Source organism: Tachysurus fulvidraco, chromosome 22, assembly GCF_022655615.1.
Source record: "Tachysurus fulvidraco isolate hzauxx_2018 chromosome 22, HZAU_PFXX_2.0, whole genome shotgun sequence".
Lineage (NCBI taxonomy): Eukaryota > Metazoa > Chordata > Actinopteri > Siluriformes > Bagridae > Tachysurus > Tachysurus fulvidraco.
In genome coordinates, this window is record NC_062539.1 from 3,213,630 (window position 1) to 3,233,045 (window position 19,416).

Consider the following 19,416-nt stretch of genomic DNA (forward strand, 5'->3'; position numbering starts at 1 on the left):
CGGATTAAATGAGGGAGTACGGTTGGTCTAATTGGCTTGTCTTGTCGTAAGAAATCTTCCTACCTTGAGAAAGGAAAGATCGTGCTTTTCTGAAGTGTGTGTGATTTCCAGGTTTTCCAGGATCACTGTGCAGTTGCTGTACATCTTCACCATGTTCTGGTAGTGATCGTCTACGGTGCTCAGCAGAGTCAGTCTGTTGTTCCCTCCCTGACACACTGGGTGCAGAGGACACAGGAGACCAAAATCAGAACGCTAATTGTTTAAGTGTTAAAGTAATGACATAACTAATCGTAACTAATAAAATATTCAGAGATTAGCATGCTGCAGTTTTCTTGTTGACTTCATGCTTTCACCATCTCGTGATAAAAATCCTGCCCAATTTTGGAAGTTTAAACTCCAGGGCCACCAAATGCCAATCCTGGGCCCCTAAGGCCCTTAACCCTCAGTTATTCAGCTGCATAGTTGATGTAAAATTCTGTATAAAGGCGTCTGCTTAATGCCGTAGATGTAAATTTACATACTGTTATCTTGTTAGTTTTTATCATCATTTAAAATAAGTATCAATCATTTCCTGTTGTAATTTATTTTTAAGCATCAGATCCACACACACATTTCAAATCCCTTTGCCATTTTTATATTTTTTATGCAAGTTTTATGTTAAGAATAAAACACTTGGTGGTTTGCTGTTAAAAAAAATAATTATAGACAGTACAATGTCAGACCAGCAAAATTTCTCTTACTGCCTTACTTAAGGGGTGTTTTTTTTTTGGACCCTTCGACAAAACAACCTTGATTACCATACTAATTAATCTATAACAGGATCTATAAAGAGTCAGACACAACGTACTTCCTTGAGAAAAAAAAACCCTAAACTGCAGCACAGGCTAGTTTCCAACTGACTAATTACCAAGTAATACGAGCTTGATGTAGCACACGGTCATTAACAAGTGACCTCTAGCTACCTCTGTTGTATGTTACATGCCGTATAACTCTTTCATTACGTGCGGGTTTGAAAATGAGATTTGCAAATGAACCAGATACTTTTCATGAAATGTAAATGCTACAGCTAGCTACAGCTCCACTGAGCTTAGGCTGTTGATAGTAACAAATAACACTTAATAAGAAGAACAGAATAACTGAATAATCTTATAGGAAGATTGTTGACTCTATGTGTCCTAGCTTTTGGTACTCTTCTTACTCTATTTAAAATTTGAATCTTTTATCTCATCATTTAGATAATTCACTATGATTCTGAAGTCTCTCATGTCTTCCACGCTCTTGTCTTGTCTCTTTCAGCAGAACTCCGTTCCGGTGGAAAACGTCAAGCACATGCTAAGAGAAATGGTGTTTGTTTAAAGATTCTACACATTTGGTGAACGTTCTCCTTCCCAGACGTGTTCATACTACGTGCACTGAAACTCCCCAAATTAACCAGACTGTGATTTCAAATCTAACATTCTTGCAACGCCGAAACTATCAGTGTTCCCCAGACGTGTGTGTGAGCAGAAAGACGCCTTCAGAGATCCTATCGAGTGGAAATGTAGATTCTGTTCATCAAATGATGTTTAACTGGAAATAAAACAAATGTTTAACTGGAAATAAAACAAAGTTAAATTCATAAATGTGACATAAAATCTTATTAATTAGAAAAAATAGAATCATTTAAACACATCAGTGATATTTTTTAAGGGGTCTTTAATTACCTCTTATACTAGAAGTGCTAGCTCAGCTCAGTGGTTATGGTTCTCTGCTAGCAAGCAGTTTGAATCTTAGGCCGCTGTTTTGTACCTTTCATAAAACCTTCAGCTAAAATAAAAGCTGAAAAAGCAGTGCAACTAAATATAATATAACTTATTCCATAAACTTATTTCATCCTTTTTCACTCTTCTCTGTTGCTATTAAGGCAAAACTGCGATTTTTCTTGCAAGACACTGACAGGTTAATTCACATTCCTTGACATGTCTGCTCTTGACAACACATCCAGAAGCTGCTTATTTAGATAGTAAGCTTCGCCCTGCTGCGGAGCTCATCGTTTATGTCAAGATGTTCGTCTGTGGGTTTTAAAATCATCATCTGCTGCGATGCGTTTGGACGTAAAAGGTTACCTGAGCGTGCGTTACGATGAAACTCATCATCTGGTTTTAGCACAAAGCGGGATAACAAAACAGGTTGCCTATGTTTTTGTTTTATTTTATATTCAATTGTTCACATACGGTCCAGCAGGAAGAGAGATTTGGTATTGTTTCCTTCTCCAAACACACACACACACACACACTCATACAAACCAAACCAAGCAAGCAACAAAGAATGCAGGTACACAGGAACAATATGTTCACCCCTCCCTTGTCAGATCATCATCTCGCCCGAACAAACCTGCTTTGCCCAAGCCAGACAAACATATTTAATTTCTGTAGTGTAGGATTTAATGACATACGATCATTTCCTTAGGTTACGGGAATACATGTACAGTATGACGCAATACTGTATATAACACGCAGCTATAAATCTTTAAAGCTGACGTAAATAAAACCGAGTGTCCTGATAGAAACTTATGTTAAAGCTGGCATAAAACATATATGCAGTATATGATGCAGTATAAACTATCTGGATAGTCCTTTAACTCCTCCTTTAATTCTATTAAAAGTGTAAAATATTATAGAAGAAGTATCGAGAATATTAGTAAAAGACCCAGTATAATGAGATAAAGATGATGACGATGACGATGATGATAATAATAATAATAATAATAATAATAATAATAATAAACAGTGCAAATGCAGAAAATGCCCAAAGACCTCAAATAAAGCTTTAATTTCATTTGCATAATGCTAAGCAAAGACGTTGCATAATAATGTTCTGACCTACATCCTGCTTCCTCGACAACGTTTGGGTGGATTCAGCTGAGAGTCATGTAGCTGAGATTAGAGTGAACTTGTACAGCTAGGAAGGTGAAGTTAAAGTTCAGACAAGCCTCGCTGAGACTGTGACACGCTGTAATACTTGCACTACAACCAAGCACAAGCACGCGGTGTGTTTTACAGCTGTACTGTACATCTCCCACGCATAAGACAGGATAGATTCTTAAACAGTGCTTTTATTGCTGCTTCTTTGTAATCTAAGAGAAGTGATAAGGAGCTGCTCCTTTCCTGCTTGTGTGAATAGAGACCTTTCTTTTTCTGGCTTGTCACCTCGTCCGGAATACAGACATTCATTATATAAAATAATACTCTTGAATTATAGCTAACACATTTCAGCCAGGAGGTAATAACAGACACCAGGACTGGGGGATTAGTGAAAGGTGTTCGACGCTAGCATGGTCAAGGCAGTAAAAGTTTAATGGTGAATGATAAATCATATCAAATGACTCATGTAGCATCAAGAGCGTGTTGTTATTTCCTTATGTAGCCTGTGATGTTGTCAATATATCCAGAGGTTCCTCATTCATAGCACCTGTACAGTACATGCCATCATAAAAACCTGGGCTGTTGCATTATTTCTTGTACGCTGTGAGGCTAGAGGATAAGGTGTTGCAGGAAAGGAGTGGCCGGCATGAACAGGCAGAACTCAGGCCAACTTTACTGCATGCAAGTTGTAACTGTTTATGCTACGTATACAAAAAAAATCTTTACACTGTTGCTGTTATGTGTTGCCATGTGTTGGAAAGAATGAGTAACGCTATTAGTCACTTCCTCTAGCAAATGCTGATCTCTTTTTTTAAATAATTATCAAGCTTTCGCGTTTTAATCAAACACAAAGTGCTCTTCTTGATCAGGATACCTAAATGCACTTTGATATGAGTCACTATTCTAGACATTTCTAAGTTGAAATACTAACTGAATGCCGAAGAATTAAAGGGATTCCTCAAGGCTCTGTTCTTGGCCCTCTATAGTCAGGATATTATAGTCAACTAAACAGATACAAAGCTGGAATTAAGCAAACAAGGAATAAATGTTTAAACACTAAATGACATGATAAACCATGGCTCCCATTTTTTCTAGATGTTTGATCACTATTGCAGAAACATCGTTCATAGGAGCACCTTTACATGTGTAGCTTTTGGCAGATGCATTATATCCAGAGCCATTTCTATTTCTCAAAATTTTATTCTACACAACTTAAAGGTTAAGGACTTTGTTCAAGGGTTCAGTGGTGGTGCGATTTAAACGATTCTCCAACATCATAACGAATACTCCTAACACTTTCAACCAAGCTAAGATTCGTTTGCATTTTGGGTCCTTCTGAAGATCTAGAAATGGAAATGGGAACGCATGACTCTTCTCAACATCTCAGTCTTATTCAGCCCAATGGTAATTGTTCAAATTTGTCCAGGAAGCTGGTCAAGATACACAGGAGTTCTGAGAGATTGAATAAATATATGGATATATATCAAAATTAAGATTAGATTAGAATAGATTAAATTAGATTAAAATGTAGGGTTTTTTAAGCAACAACATGTTTTTCACCCAGTGATGGAAATGTATGAAAATACCTATAAATTAACCACCTGATACGGTTTCTTGCTTCATGAGGAGTTGTGGTCAGATTACTCAACAAGGTTATGTACACAGGGATTTTCAAAAGATCTGTCTAGAACTGGGTGTGAGCTGATTTCTGTTTCACCCAGCTCTGTCTTTTTAAAGTACGATGACTGCAAGATGAATATAGCACTGAGAAGGAAAACACAAAGCAGCAACGTATTGTTTGGAGTTTTAGCTCCAGTTTCATTGAGATTTAATTGTAAGCTCATATTGTTCCTCATCATTATACATTAATAATGCAGTGACATTACCCATTAGCATCAAATAAACAAATTCGAAGAAAACGTATCCATGCTTGAAAGCAAGAAGCAAAAGCTATTTATTTTTTTCATCATCCATCATTCGGTCAAAGCGTAAAAGAAAAGAAAGTATTCTAATGTTTATGCAAGGCAATTTTTATATCCTTAAAGCCTCCGCATTGGATGAAGAGAAAAAGATCTGTCTGTTTCCCTTTTCCAGACCCACAGTTTTGAAAAGCCCAGATCAACTTTAGTGGGGAAAAATAAAAGCATTTCCTTAAGGCTTCCTGTGCACCTAGTCCCCACTTCCCTCTCCAGCTAGGACTTAATTGTTATACGGTTAGGGGGTGGGAAAGGCTCATTCCTCTCCATACAATCGAAACAATTATGGTTTCACGATACAAATAAATAAATCCACATCTGGAAAGGGATGGACGCTGTGCATTTGATCTATTAAGCCTGTTATTGTGAATGGTAAAAGACAGCAGTTCCTTCGGGACAAGGTCCGAGGGTGTGCCAAATGAAGCGGCCGGTTAGAAAGAGGGTTGAAGGATGTTACCCCACTCCACTCCCCTCCCCTCCACCTCCTGTCATCCTCTTTAGAACAAAAAAGGGGACAGAGAAGAAAAACTGGCTCTTCTAGCTTTTCAGGAAGTTCCTGATATGGGGAAAAGCAAAGCTCTTTGCTCAAAACACAGATGCTGGAGGCCTCTTGGGAGGATGGAGGAGCCTCTAGGTCCGTTGTGGAGGAAGACACAAGTGTGAGCCAACTCAGATGCTGAGCAGCTACAGTAGGACAGAGGGTTTAATTTCATCCAAGGAATGTTAAATACATTGATGGTTAAAGCTACCTGAAAAATAATACAGCACAAATCCCTTATTTTGGCCTCTTCTTGGAAGAAGGTTCTTCTTGTCTAGATACATTAACACTGGTCTCAAACGCATATAGATTTTATGTATCGTCATGAAAGAACTGACCATTTTCTGACCTCGGGTATACAGTACTGTATTACCAGGGACCTAGAACAAAAGTGTTGGAAAAGAGGCCACTAAAGAAACCCTAAAGAGACAGTAAAAGGTAAACAGCTAATCAGACTACAAAACAAAGTAATATAATGTTCAACATTGGTTTAAGGATAAAGTGTTTAACCTTTTGACCTTTTCCTTTTTCATATTTTGTGACATTTAGAGACTAGAAACTATCCTATCCTTTGCCGTGCAGTTCATAGCTAACAATATATTTAATAGACAAAAGGCTGAATAAGGTATTCCTTTTAATACTTTATAAAAACATGATTACAGATAAAATAAATGTTTAAGCTTAACTAAGCCCTCGTTCGATCTTTTGACAATAAAAAAAAAAAAAAAAAAAGTCCTCTTGATTTTAAATAAAAAATAAAAAAAAAAGCCTGCAGAAGCTTGTGGTTTGTCTCAAGCTAATATGCTAGCATACTAGCATTAGCAACAGATTTTAGGTCAGGGGGAAAACAGGAACTGTAGAATTCCCCCACAATTTTAAGCTCTGTTAAACAGGAAACTTTGGCTTCCCAGGAAGTTTCACACATGCTGCCATATTGACAAGTGACAGATTCAATAATGTGCTAAATCCATCTAAATGCAAAAAGCCACACAAGCATTTTACCCCTAGTAATTAGCCACAATAAAGTGGCACAAATGCATAGAAAATATAAAGGAGAAATATTTTATGTTATATAACTTTTATGTTACATAGACTCAGGATTTTATTCTCAGTGGACTCCAGGGACAGCTTCACCGCTTGTCCTTAACCAACACCTCGATCATGTTAATGCCAAACGAAGGATTTTTTCTCCGTGTCCTACGTCTTTCCACGTTCAAAAGACAAATACGGACCAAAATCAAGGCAAATGTTTATGCGTCTTGAAAGGCCTCCCTAACAAATCAGCGTTCATCTCTAGTTACACTTTGCTAAAGTTTAGCTGTGTTTATCCTGAGGCCCAAGAGCTGGAATGCTGCTGAAAAAACTTTCTTTAGAACATGTAGAGGTAGAACTCGCCGAATATGCACATGCTAACCTTCTTGTGCGTGTTGCTGCGTTGTTATGTGACGTTTATGGGATGGAGCGACGGCTGATAAATGAATGGGGGGTCGCCTGCGGTGCTAACAAAAAGTGCATTCAAGCAGTTTGGGTCTGTTACCTTTTGAATTGCTAATGTGCTCATTGGTGTCTGTAAAGCTTTAGAGCCTATTCACGACACGGAGAGCAATACGGACTATCGCTGGCAGATCTGTGGCTTCAAAATGACCTCTTTATATGTCATGAACTAAGACATGGTATAGCTGTGTATTTCTTTAAATGAGGCTTTGTAAAACATGGAGAAAATCAGAGAAAACAGCCCTGTTGTGTGGTTTGTATGACAAAATAGAGACGCCCTGTTACTCATGCTGATGCTAGACATCTGACTGGCTAACAAGCTAATGACAGTGCAATAGTTTTGCTAGTATCGCTTTTCAAATGCATTTGTAAAGAGACGTGAGAACCCGATCCCCTCTCCAAATGGCACTGAAACCCTACATCATGACATCCATGGTACAATAAAGTTTCATCATTCAGTGCCAGAAGACTCTCAGTTGAGAGTAATTTCCCTAACAGCCCGTGGAGTCTGAAAGAACAGCAAGAGTGAAAAGGTCAGATGTTGTGAGTGAAGAAAAATGGTTTCCGCTCTGCGATTGTAGAACAAACGCTGAAAATGTATTAGCTCCGGTGAAAAAAACTAAAACTTCTTTCAGACCGTGTTTTGTGCTGTTTTACAGCGTATCATACATAAATTATAAATAAACCATATCCATATTTATTTTTGGATGATTTATTTCTCAATAACTGCATGTAAATTATAATTAATTTGTACTTAAAATAATCTTCAAAAGCAATCAAACAATATGCTGTGAATAAAAAAAATAATGAGAGAAAATTGATCTAGAACATTACACGATTAAAAAAAATCCGATAACCAACTTAAAGTTATTATTTACTTAAAAAAAAAAAATTTTAAACACTTTTTGAAACACTCATTTTCTACCGCTTATTTGCACTTCTTGGGTCACGGGGAGCCTGTGCCTATCTCAGGCGTCATCGGGCATCGAGGCAGGATACACCCTGGATGGAGTGCCAACCCATCACAGGGCACACACACACTCTCATTCATTCACACACTCACACACTACGGACAATTTTTCCAGAGATGCCAATCAACCTACCATGCATGTCTTTGGACCGGGGGAGGAAACCGGAGTACCCGGAGGAAACCCCCGAGGCACGGGGAGAACATGCAAACTCCACACACACAAGGCGGAGGTGGGAATCGAACCCCGACCCTGGAGGTGTGAGGCGAACGTGCTAACCACTAAGCCACCGTGCCCCCTGTAAAAGTTTTTAGATGAAACACTTGATTCTGCATAGCGTGGTGAATGACCAAGGAGTGACCGATAAAATAGTACACACCTAAAAACCTCCTTAAATCAACGGTCATAAAAGGGTCATAAAACAATCCTCCCTCCGAGGAGCACGCTCGGTTATTAGGCATCTTCGTAGCATGTACGCTTTAAATATTCTCCTGGCTTCTAATTCAAGACAGTGAGTCAGTTAGTCAGAGACAGTCTCACTATAATTATCGTCTTTAGGAAGACTTCACAAAACTCACAAACCCATTTTAGGCATTTGTTCCTCACAGAAATATGACCACGCCAATCTCCAGCAGTCAAACTCATTCGCTCACACTCATCTCTCTGACAGGAAATAGAGGAGGCCCGCTATGGAGAGAGAGAGAGAGAGAGAGAGAGAGAGAGAGAGAGAGAGAGAGAGAGAGAGAGGGCAGTGGAGGCCAGACTTAATTCCTGTTCACCACAAGCTCCTTACAATATGGCACAAAAGAGAAAGAGGGAGAGAGAGACACAGAGAGAGAGAGAGAGAGAGAGAGAGAGAGAGAGAGAGAGAGAGAGAGAGAGAGAGAGAGAGAGAGAGAGACACTACCACAAGCTGGATAACCCACACATTTCACACATCATTCCAGCCGGAAAAAAGCAGCTGCTCATCGCCCCCCGCCCCCCAAACACACACACACACACACACACACACACACACACACACACACACACACACACACACACACACACACACACACACCGACACACACACACCGCCACCACCCCACTACCCCAACACACAAAACTACATGTTCCCAAAGTTTTTCCCAGTCTTAGAACCAAGCATTCGAGACCCAGAGAGAAGATTTACTGACCCACCAGCACCCTAGTGGCACTGCTTTAGCATAGCTTTCCACCGCAAATTAACTAAAGCGTGTGCGCCAGTCGAGTTGAGTCACTGGAATGTATTGAATTAAATGGAGGAAATTAAAACTAGCTAATGGCCTGAAAATTAGGAACATCTGTATGCACTCTTAGCTGTTGGTTTAGCTTAGTGTTACAACAGGCCTCAAATTAACTCACGTACTGGCATTTTAATGCATGGACGTATCCAAGTTAGAGCTGATGACTTAACTGAAGTGGAATTCTAGGGATGGACAAAATGTACATAAAAAAGTACAACGTGACACTTTTATTATCTAGAAAATTGGCTTAAAAAAGTCAAATTAGCCTAAGACCTACAATAGCTTTATGACTTCGCTATCATTAGCTGATGGTAGCTGAAGAAATCCGATGTTATGATTTCAAACGGTAAAAATCGCTAACGTAAAAGATTTCGACCAGTGACTAGTGCTTAGTTAATGGACAATTATGAAATGAACTTTAAGATTTCTCAGAGGTGTTGCAGTGAGATTTCTATTAGCATTCTGCCTATCACAGCAATACTTACCCATTCGATTGGTTTTGCATTATATGACATTGGTAAGCAAGCAACAGGAACAAAATAGCAAGCCAGTGTGAATGCTAGGTAAGAATTAGAAATTAAGAATTATCTGTATTTGTTCTGACTGGTCCTGACAGCTGATAAAGCAGAAAAGTTTAGTTATTAGGTGTCTCTATAAATGTAGAATGCTATAGATAAATAAAACTGTAGATGTCTACACTTTATTAGCATATTCTGTAAATGTACGGCTCCTTGGTGCTGTTTCCACACACTCGGTTAGTCAGCACATGCTCACCGTTACTCTTTACACATTATGACACACACTCTTTTACTCGGAAGTGAATAATCCTCTCCAGATGGAGAATGGTACAGAATTCAGGTTCTTGTAACTTGGGTCATGTTGAAATACTGCAGATCTATTGGTTACAGCCTTGGCAAGCTTATCAGTGGTGTGACCCATCGATTTTTCAGTCTAAAATCCAGAAAGCCCTGTTACAACTTGTGCATGACGCAGCAAGAAGTCATGTTTAAAATGCCGGCTGCAAGCCAAGAGCTGGGTTCCGTTTAGTCCAATCCTCCACGGTAGGCCTTGTGCAAAACTCAAAGAGGAAATGAATTAATCAGAACCATGTGGCAGTGCGCCGTGAGAGTTCGACGTGGGATAGGAGATAGATCTGGGGTACTTCACGTGAGGTATCAACGTTCTTACAGCTTCTAAACTCATCTGAATTCAAGCCTGGTGCTGTCTGAATGGGACAGTCATCTTTTCCACAGACAAGAAGCCACAGGATGTGGCCGAACAGCCAGAAGAAACAATAGTTCTGCTTGTCTGGGGCTTTAAATCCAACGCAAGCTAGTTGGTTTAAGGCCACCCCCTCAGTCTAAACACAAAGAGTCAATGGCCATCTGTCTTATGTAGCTAGTTTATCAGGCCTAGCGATAGTGGAGTTACATAAAAAATGGCCTGACTTGGAATCAAGCAATGAAACACATCCTCAGTTTGGAAGGAATTCACCTATGTGCAAGTAAAACTGCAATCAAAATTGTGAGCTCCTTCACCAAAAGAGCTCAGAATCAGTCCTGGTTACAGACTCAAGTAGAAGTGACATGACATACGGCTAAGTACGGTGACCCATACTCATAATGTGTTCTCTGCGTTTAACCCATCCAATGTGCACACAGCAGTGAACACACACACAGTGAACTCACACCCGGAGCAGTGGGCAGCCATTTATGCTGCGGTGCCCAGGGAGCAGTTGGGGGGGGGTTCAGTGCCTTGCTCAAGGGCACCTCAGTCATGGCCGGCCTGAGACTCGAACCCACAACCTTAGGGTTAGGAGTCAGACTCGCTAACCATTAGACCAAGACTTCCCCCAGTGAGTACTCAGGTCAAGTGTTTAAACTCTGCCACTTTTATTGTATTTAATCTACATCTATCTATAAAGGCTTCCTCAAGGGTTCTTTTGAGGGTTAAGAACAGACAATAGATTTCTGACCAGGATATTATCTGTTTTTAAGACTTTACTGTCCTGCATAATCATTTTTTGAGTTCCCCTTAAGAAAAAGACAAACAAAAGATGTTTTGTAGTGTGTATATACTGTGTCCTTCATAATGACTGTGTGATTACTTAAAATCATGTACATAAACAGACAGAAGGTTTAAAAGATTAAAAAAAATCTATTTTTTGTTAGAACATATCATCTCTATTAGAAACTACCTTGACAAGTTCATTCTAATATTAAGCTGTTTGCAGTCACACATTTTAATTCCCCTGGCACAAAAACCAAACAACACAAGCCGGATGACATCAGGGCAATTTTGGGAACAGATGTTGGAATCCCTGAAGATGCTGTGATACGGTCAGTGCAGAATGTTCCATGTTTCCAACTTTGGCAATGCTGCACACTTGCACAAGTTATGAGATATGAACTAAGGGAAAGTAGCCACGACAAATCTAGCCATCGAGTCCTCCTTGGCTCGTGCACAGTGTATTCTTTGGCAGCTTTGGATGAGCAGTGGCTGTAGGCTTAATAGGCAGGTGTTGAGGACTGAGATCATGAAAACAATCACAGTTACGTAAAGCAGAATGTAGCATGCCAGATAAATGGTGGAAATGTATCTGTTAGACGTACCCGCTTTATAGACGGCAATATTAATCACTTTCAAATTGCCGTTAAAAGTTCATTTTGGCCGAATGCCAGGTGCATTTGAAGCTGTGTCGATTGCCTCAGGCAGGGTAAATAACATACACACCCTGCTGATATAGCCTGAATAAAATAACAAGTGTGAAAATAATGCTTCAGACTGTTTTGCCCTAACTGCGTTAGAGGGCACTGACTACACTGTTGTTTTGCTTTGGATTCCACACATAGTTCTGAGTGGGTTGCAATGACAACACAGTCTGACTTGCATACTTGCCCTCTCGACCCACAATGATCCTTTAATCTCTAGGTCGTTTTCCACACTTGTGATTACAGCAAAATTCGAAAGCTGTTCTTAATACCACAACAAGAGCCTGTATATTAAAAATTCCGAAACGTCCCGTCTATAATCATCCTGGACTGAGGGTTAATTTCAAGTCACAAGGCCTGGATCATATCCAGATTTAAACAGGAGGCGAATTTGGTCATTGTTACAGATCCCAGAAGAATGGTCAGCTGTAATCTTTAAGCTTACATATAACTATAGAAAATGGTTCATTAGGAGTTCTTCTACAAGGGATCTAACTAGTAAAAAGCTTCATGGGGCAGGGTAGAGTTTCTAGGAGCTAAATGTGCAATACATTTTCAGTATAGTCCAGTTGCATATAACTTGCCTAAGGTAGAATTTGGGTCATTTCTAAAGACATATTTTTTTGATAACCACCAGGTTCAGAAAAGTAGAAAGGTTTCCATCCAAACACTGTATACAGTATATAAGGCTGTTGTCTAATGTTTGCTAAGTCAGACATATAATAAAAAATCCAGTATGAAAGATTACAAATGTGAGATGGGAAACTGAGGGGAAGCTTCCAAGGTGACAGTTGATATCAGAGAGTTTAATCCACTTATGCAACCGGAAGTCTTTCCAGTTTCACATGTTGCTTGGATATTCTACCATCTGTTTTAAAGAGTGTTCCCAACCCGTACACCTGCACTACGCAGTTCTATGGTTCATCATACACTGATTCTACTCCAGCTCAATCCTGAGATCATAAAAGAAAACCAAGCAATGCTTCCAGGCTTAAGCAATCATTAAAGGTGTCAACCTGAGGCGATTTACTCAACCCACACATCTGTAGTATGCAGAAATTCACATAATACAACCTGTCACTGCTAGAGAGAAGGGAGAGGCAGACCTTTCCAGAACATTCCAAGAGTTAATCACAGCCCAAGGGTTTTATTACGAGTTCATGTTGTCAACTTATTAGACGCAAAACATTTCCTAAGAACAAACAACATGTATTTTTGTTAAACAACAAAGTGCAGTTATTATTTGAAGTAGAAATCATTGAGTCAACGGATATTTCTGACCAACTGTCCATTCAACTTGAATGTACAGTACAGAGATACTGGGAAAAAAAATACACCTATGGACATAATACAGATAAACTGACTGGCCATTTTATTGGGACACCCCCCCCCAACCCCCATCTTCTCAAGGGTCAGTGTGTTGTTGGTTTGTTTTGAGATGCTTTTCTACACACCACCGTTGTACAGAGTGGTGAATCTGGCCATTTTCCTTTGCTGCCTCTCATCGACAAAGCAGTTCTGCCTACATTGCTATCACTCACTAAGACTCGTGTACTCCTATTGTACTCCTTCTGAAATACTCAAACTAACCCAAGCACCACCGATCATAACACACTCAAAGATCTCATCGATAATTACATACATGTAACTAAGAAAGTAGTATGGTGGCTGGTGTGTGTATCCAGCCACATGAGCCAGGATTATAGAGCATTTTGTTTGACAGATTTTTACAGCTATTCATTATAGCAACAGTAGGCTGAATTGCTTTTTGTAAACCAACTCATTACTGCAACACATTTCGTTTCAAAATGCCACGCTGTCTCTGCATGATGAAAAAGCCAGGCCCATCGTATTCCCTATACAATAAAATCTCTTTTTCTTGGCCTTATGCCATTGTACAATTCTTAACATGCCTCTTGATAGCCCGTTGTCATCAGACCACCATGCAGAAACACTTTTTCTTCTGTTACATTTAAACTTGACAAAACACCTCAAAGCCAATGGAGCAGTGGTTGGCTTCTCCACGGGTACCCCCCCCCCCCACACACACACACACAACAGACTAATCATGGTTGTCTGATCCTTCTTAAAGCATAATATGCGATTGAATATCAGTGATGTCTCATGAAGATGAAGGATTAGTCATGAAATCTCTTATGACCGGACTCAAATGAGCGACCGCTGGTGTCTAACGATATTATTTCACAGAAAATATCTAATGATGACAAATGAAAGGACATAAAAGCTTTAATTAAGGAGGAAGTTTGCTATAAAAACCAAATTAGGGCAGTGTTTGTCTTTGAGATGTGAGAACCCAGCGGTGAATCAGCTTCCTGCGGTGAAAAGCCATCACCCACATTAAGGAAGGAAATTAGTTCCTTCATTATTGTAAAAAAAAAAATATTAGCACTGCAGTAAAAAAAAGCAAGTGTAATTGAACATTAATGTGTTTTTTGAAGAAAAAATAATTATAATAATATATATAATTTAGCCTTGGAAATAATGGATGATTATATTACATTTTTTGCGTTCTGTTTTTGCAGTTTGGTTCACACTCATGATATTTTTTTTGCTAGCAAATTGATATGATTTGTCTTGTTTGGGATCGATGCTAAAGAACAAATCACATATTTAACATTTTTTTTAGGACTTCTGATGAATCTCTCACACACCATCAATACAAGCACACACTGAATTATTGTTCCGTGTATTTTTAATGATCTACTTATATATCTTATCTTCCATCATAATTCTATCATTGCAATTTCAGTTTCACTTACAGTAGCTAATCTGAGCTAGGCTCACATAGGTAATGTTAGCAAAGCAACCCAGCTAGTCACTTTTTTTAAACCATTTAAAATAAAGATTTGAGATTTGAAATAAACTTAAATGAAGCCCATGGTGCAGCGATGAAAATTTACCACAGGTTTAACAGTAAAATCACAGAGTAATTTTGTGAATCTTGTGTATAAACATGGCGCTCTGTGGCTAGCCTTGAAAGCTAATCCTGCTTCAAAAAGCCACAGAACCTTGGAATAAAAGACTTTTTTGTTGGAGAGGTAAGCTGTTTCTCTAGACTCTCTGTATCTCCCTGAAGAGAAATGAGCCAAATCTCTTACTATCTGCTTTTCTTTCTCTGTCTATAACAGCTTATTTCCTGGCTGCGATGGTGAATTGCGAGTCCTTTTTGTAACATATTGTATTTTTAAGTAGGTTTTTTGTGCATTCTTTTTGAGTAGGTCTATTATAACTCTTGTGCAATGAGGTCATCTTATTAAAAAATTCTTAGCTCAGTGGTTAAATACTGTATTTATGCTAGCTGTCGGAAGGATCCTTAAAAAAGCACTAAAACCCTAAACCCAAAGTTTGGACAGTAATTTTATTTTTCCTCAGTTATGTTTTTAAATTTATTCACATTTAAGAACCTATTATCACTCAAGTTATAGAAGGGATAAGCAACTCATTTTTTCTCTCCCTCTTTTAGTGAAAATAACAGCTTTGGTTGCTAAGGAATGAAATCTATAGCTTTACCTCTTACACTGAGCTTTAACACTGGAGACTCCATCCAAAATGCCCCCCCCCCAAACACCTTGCACATATAACCAGTTATAAGTGTCTCTAAAATCTGTACTGTATAAGCTGTTACTATAGCAATGTTATGTCATGTCATGTCGTGTCGTGTCGTGTGCTGTCGAGTCGTGTCATGTTGTGTTGTGCTATGTTTGAACGTTTGCATTAGTATAAACCTTGCAGACAGGATATAGTGACAAGCGGCAGTGATTCCACTCCATCTGACCAATCAGATTCAAATGTTTAACAATGTGGCATAAATCCATTACATTAATGTAACCGCTGAATTAACAGAAACAGCAACATGGTACAACACTAAGACCTTGAAAAGGAGACAAAGAGTCTTGTCTCTGTGACGATGAGATCCATTTGTAGACCAAACACATTTCCAGTCTTATAACAGCAGTGCTTCAAGTCCTGATATGACTAAAAACACAGTGCTATCTGATGATTAGCTCTCTAGCCAAGATGCCAGTTTTTATTTAAAGATGGTAACGTGTTCCCTCAAAGAAACCTTGGAATTCATGCCTCAGTGTTATTTTATTCCGCATCATTACTTGCATTCGAGTTGATAAGCATTAGCCTCTTTTTCACGCGATTTGGCTTTCAAAGCCAAACCCTGAGAAGGCTTAGAGTTTCATTTTCGTCCTAACACAACAGAATTCAATGCAAAACCCGCCAAGCAAGTCAGCATATACAAGAGTTATATTTTGTTACACCATGGTGACAAGAGCTGGCTTTAGCTTGTTCTCACACGTCAAAAGCCTTAGGCTGGGAAAAGCAAAGCCTGTGGTAAGAAAATCCCAGATTCTTTCAGAGACTTGTGGAAAGCAGGAAGACCAGATGGTAACAGAAGACGAGTGTTTCTGGGTAAAAAGTGTAAAGCAGGGCCATTTTTCTTTTCTGGCATGCGTTTGACATGTTCTTGTCCAGGTGTGTCATAAAATACACAGTGTACAACTTCTGGATTGCAACACAAAACTCCGAGGATGGGAAGCTGCTTTAAATTCTCACATTTAAGGCTTGAACGGTGCTAAAATTCACAACCACATGCTCTTTTGTTTTTAAGATAGAGAAAGGGGGTTTTAAGGGGTGCACATTGAAAAGAAACGGTTAAGGGACTTGCTCAAGGGCCCAAAAAATCAGTAACCCAGGTTTGAACCCAGGACCTCATACGGTACTTACAAAGCATGCAGTTTCCCACTGAACTACCCCCAGTGTGAATCTGTACCAAAGCACCATGATATTAATCTTTACCCACAGTATAATGTTCCTTGTATGATCTTAAATATCATCTTTCTTTATTGTGGTACCATCATATCGGTACACACACTTACAATCACAAGTATGAACTCTCCTGTTCCCAGAAGTGACTATGTTATTGTTGCATTGTTTTGCTGAAATCTGACCGTAAAATATCCCAAACACAAACTTCAAAGGAGAGATTCATTGCACTACATTACACTTGACACAATAGAACATTTGGGTGTTTACTCAACGCCGATCTTGTTATCTAGTTTAAGAACTGACACATTGCTTGTTTTGAAGAATCTACTAACAATGATATTGGAATTGGGAATCAGCTGTTATAACTTCTGTGCCTGTTTCAGTAAAAGAGGAGAAGCTACTGTGTCAGGAAGTCCTCATACCTGTCGGTACTAGTAAAGAAGGTGTGGCTTCGGTCTGTCAGTTCTAGTGAAGGAGGCGTGGCCTCTTTCTGTCAGCTCTAGTCAACTGGCCTCTGCCTGTCCAGTGAAGGAGGTGTGGCCTCTGCCTGTCAAGTAAAGGAGGTGTGGCCTCTGCCTGTCCAGTAAAGGAGGTGTGGCCTCTGCCTGCCAGCTCCAGTGAAGGTGGTGTGGCCTCTGCCTGTCCAGTAAAGGAGGTGTGGCCTCTGCCTGCCAGCTCCAGTGAAGGAGGCGTGACATCTGCCTGTCCAGTAAAGGAGGTGTGGCCTCTGCCTGCCAGCTCCAGTGAAGGAGGCGTGACATCTGCTTGTCCAGTAAAGGAGGTGTGGCCTCTGCCTGCCAGCTCCAATGAAGGAGGCGTGACATCTGCCTGTTCAGTAAAGGAGGAATGGCCTCTGCCTGTACAGTAAAGAAGGTGTGGCCTCTGCCTGTCCAGCAAAGGAGGTGTGGCCTCTGCCTGTCCAGCAAAGGAGGTGTGGCCTCTTCCTGCCAGCTCCAGTGAAGGAGGTGTGGCCTCTGCCTTTCCAGCAAAGGAGGTGTGGCCTCTGCCTGCCAGCTCCAGTGAAGGAGGTGTGGCCTCTGCCTGTCCAGTAAAAGAGGTGTGGCCTCTGTCTGCCAGCTCCAGTGAAGGAGGCATGACATCTGCCTGTCCAGTAAAGGAGGTGTGGCCTCTGTCTGCCAGCTCCAGTGAAGGAGGCGTGACATCTGCCTGTCCAGTAAAGGAGGTGTGTCCTCTGCCTGCCAGCTCCAGTGAAGGAGGTGTGGCCTCTGTATGTCCAGTGAAGGAGATGTAAATTCCTGCCTGTCATTCCAACATAAGAAGGCATGTACCGGGCCAACTGAAGGACGTGTGGTCTCACACTTATATCTAGCACTTTTTTGCACGTTACTGACTCCAACTGATGACACTGAATTGTATTGAATCACTGATTTCTTTTCATACACTGGGCTGTTTCATACACTCCCACATCACGACCCTGTCTCACGCTTATTTCTGGTTAGTAAGTGGAAACTTTGTCTTGTGGCCATTATTGGCTCCTTCAACAACTCCGGGCTTGGAACAGACTCACTTGTAACTTCGGATAAAAGCATCTGCCAAATCATTATGTAAACCCTGTGGTGTCTGCCAGAGCTTAGCATCTTACACTTTTCCTTGTGCTTTTTTCACCATTCTGTGTACGAGCTCAAGCTGCTGGTCAAATATGGGCTTCTTTTAGAGACGTAGAGCTGGAGAGAGATGAATCAGAAAGATCAGAGCTGTCCAATGAGTCAGGAGGAGAGAGAGAGAGAGAGAGAGAGAGAGAGAGAGAGAGAGACAAAGACAGAGAGAGAGAGACACAGAGAGAGAAAGCCAAGCTAAACACACTTTTTTCACACTTTTTATGTAATACCATTTCTGTGTTCTAGGACAAAAATATTTCTTTTTAAACTTGATGAAAGAGCACTGAATATATTACAGGTTCAAGTGTGTGTGTGTGTGTGTGTGTGTGTGTGTGTGTGTGTGTGATTGTCTATTCAGAGACTGTTGGCCTAGAACTGTCATCTTGCTCCTTGATACTTTCCTTTGTCCGACTATTGCTAAATATACCACTCAAATGTCAGATTTACAGGAAAACCTTTTCCAGAAGCAAAATCTAAAAGCAAGAGACTATTTTCCTAATATATATATAAGGAAACCTGTCCTCAACTGCCTCATAACACAACTGCCATTGGTTGCTCATTTACGCTACAGTTAATTATCTGGTAGTTTAACGCTACAGAAAGTGTCATAAATTCTATATGCAGGATGCTTTAATTCATTTAAAATGCTTTTAGACCTAATTAGCTGTTAATTAAAAAAAAGCCATATGAGATTGATTAAAACCCAAAAAGGAGCAATACATGCGGTGTGGCTTTGTAAATTTCTTTTTTTTTAAAAAGAAAGAAAGAAAGAAAGAAAGAAAGAAAGAAAGAAAGAAAGAAAGAAAGAAAGAAAGAAAGAAAGAAAGAAAACAAGCTGAACAGGGTCTGTGTACGACAGAAGCCACTTGCATGGACTTGCACCTAATGAGATGTAAAAGAAGTGATGGGAAAGTGTGTGTGTGTGTTGTTTTTTTTCCAGACTGAATTCCAAGGTCGCTTTCCACCACCGAGGCCTGTTTGCTGATGGAAATGCAATAAAGCCTGTGACGCTGACCACTATCGTGCAACTATTTTAGGTTTTAGGGGTCGTTTATGTCTTTCCAATCAACAATGTCTTCCGCTGAGGGGCTTCGACATGTCACAGAGGATGAGAAGGTTACGTGAATGTCAGCGTCTTTCCGAAC

General features: G+C 40.0%; 1 protein-coding gene across 2 annotated transcripts in view; it reads right to left on the bottom strand.

The window, feature by feature from the left end:
- The window catches only part of egfra (epidermal growth factor receptor a (erythroblastic leukemia viral (v-erb-b) oncogene homolog, avian)), a 63,876-nt gene that overhangs the window by 36,269 nt on the left and 8,191 nt on the right, over window positions 1-19,416 (bottom strand). For both annotated transcript variants that reach the window (XM_047806304.1, XM_047806305.1), the window contains exon 2: window positions 64-215. In XM_047806304.1, the coding sequence (XP_047662260.1) occupies window positions 64-215 (152 nt within the window). The remainder of the gene's footprint in view (window positions 1-63; window positions 216-19,416) is intronic.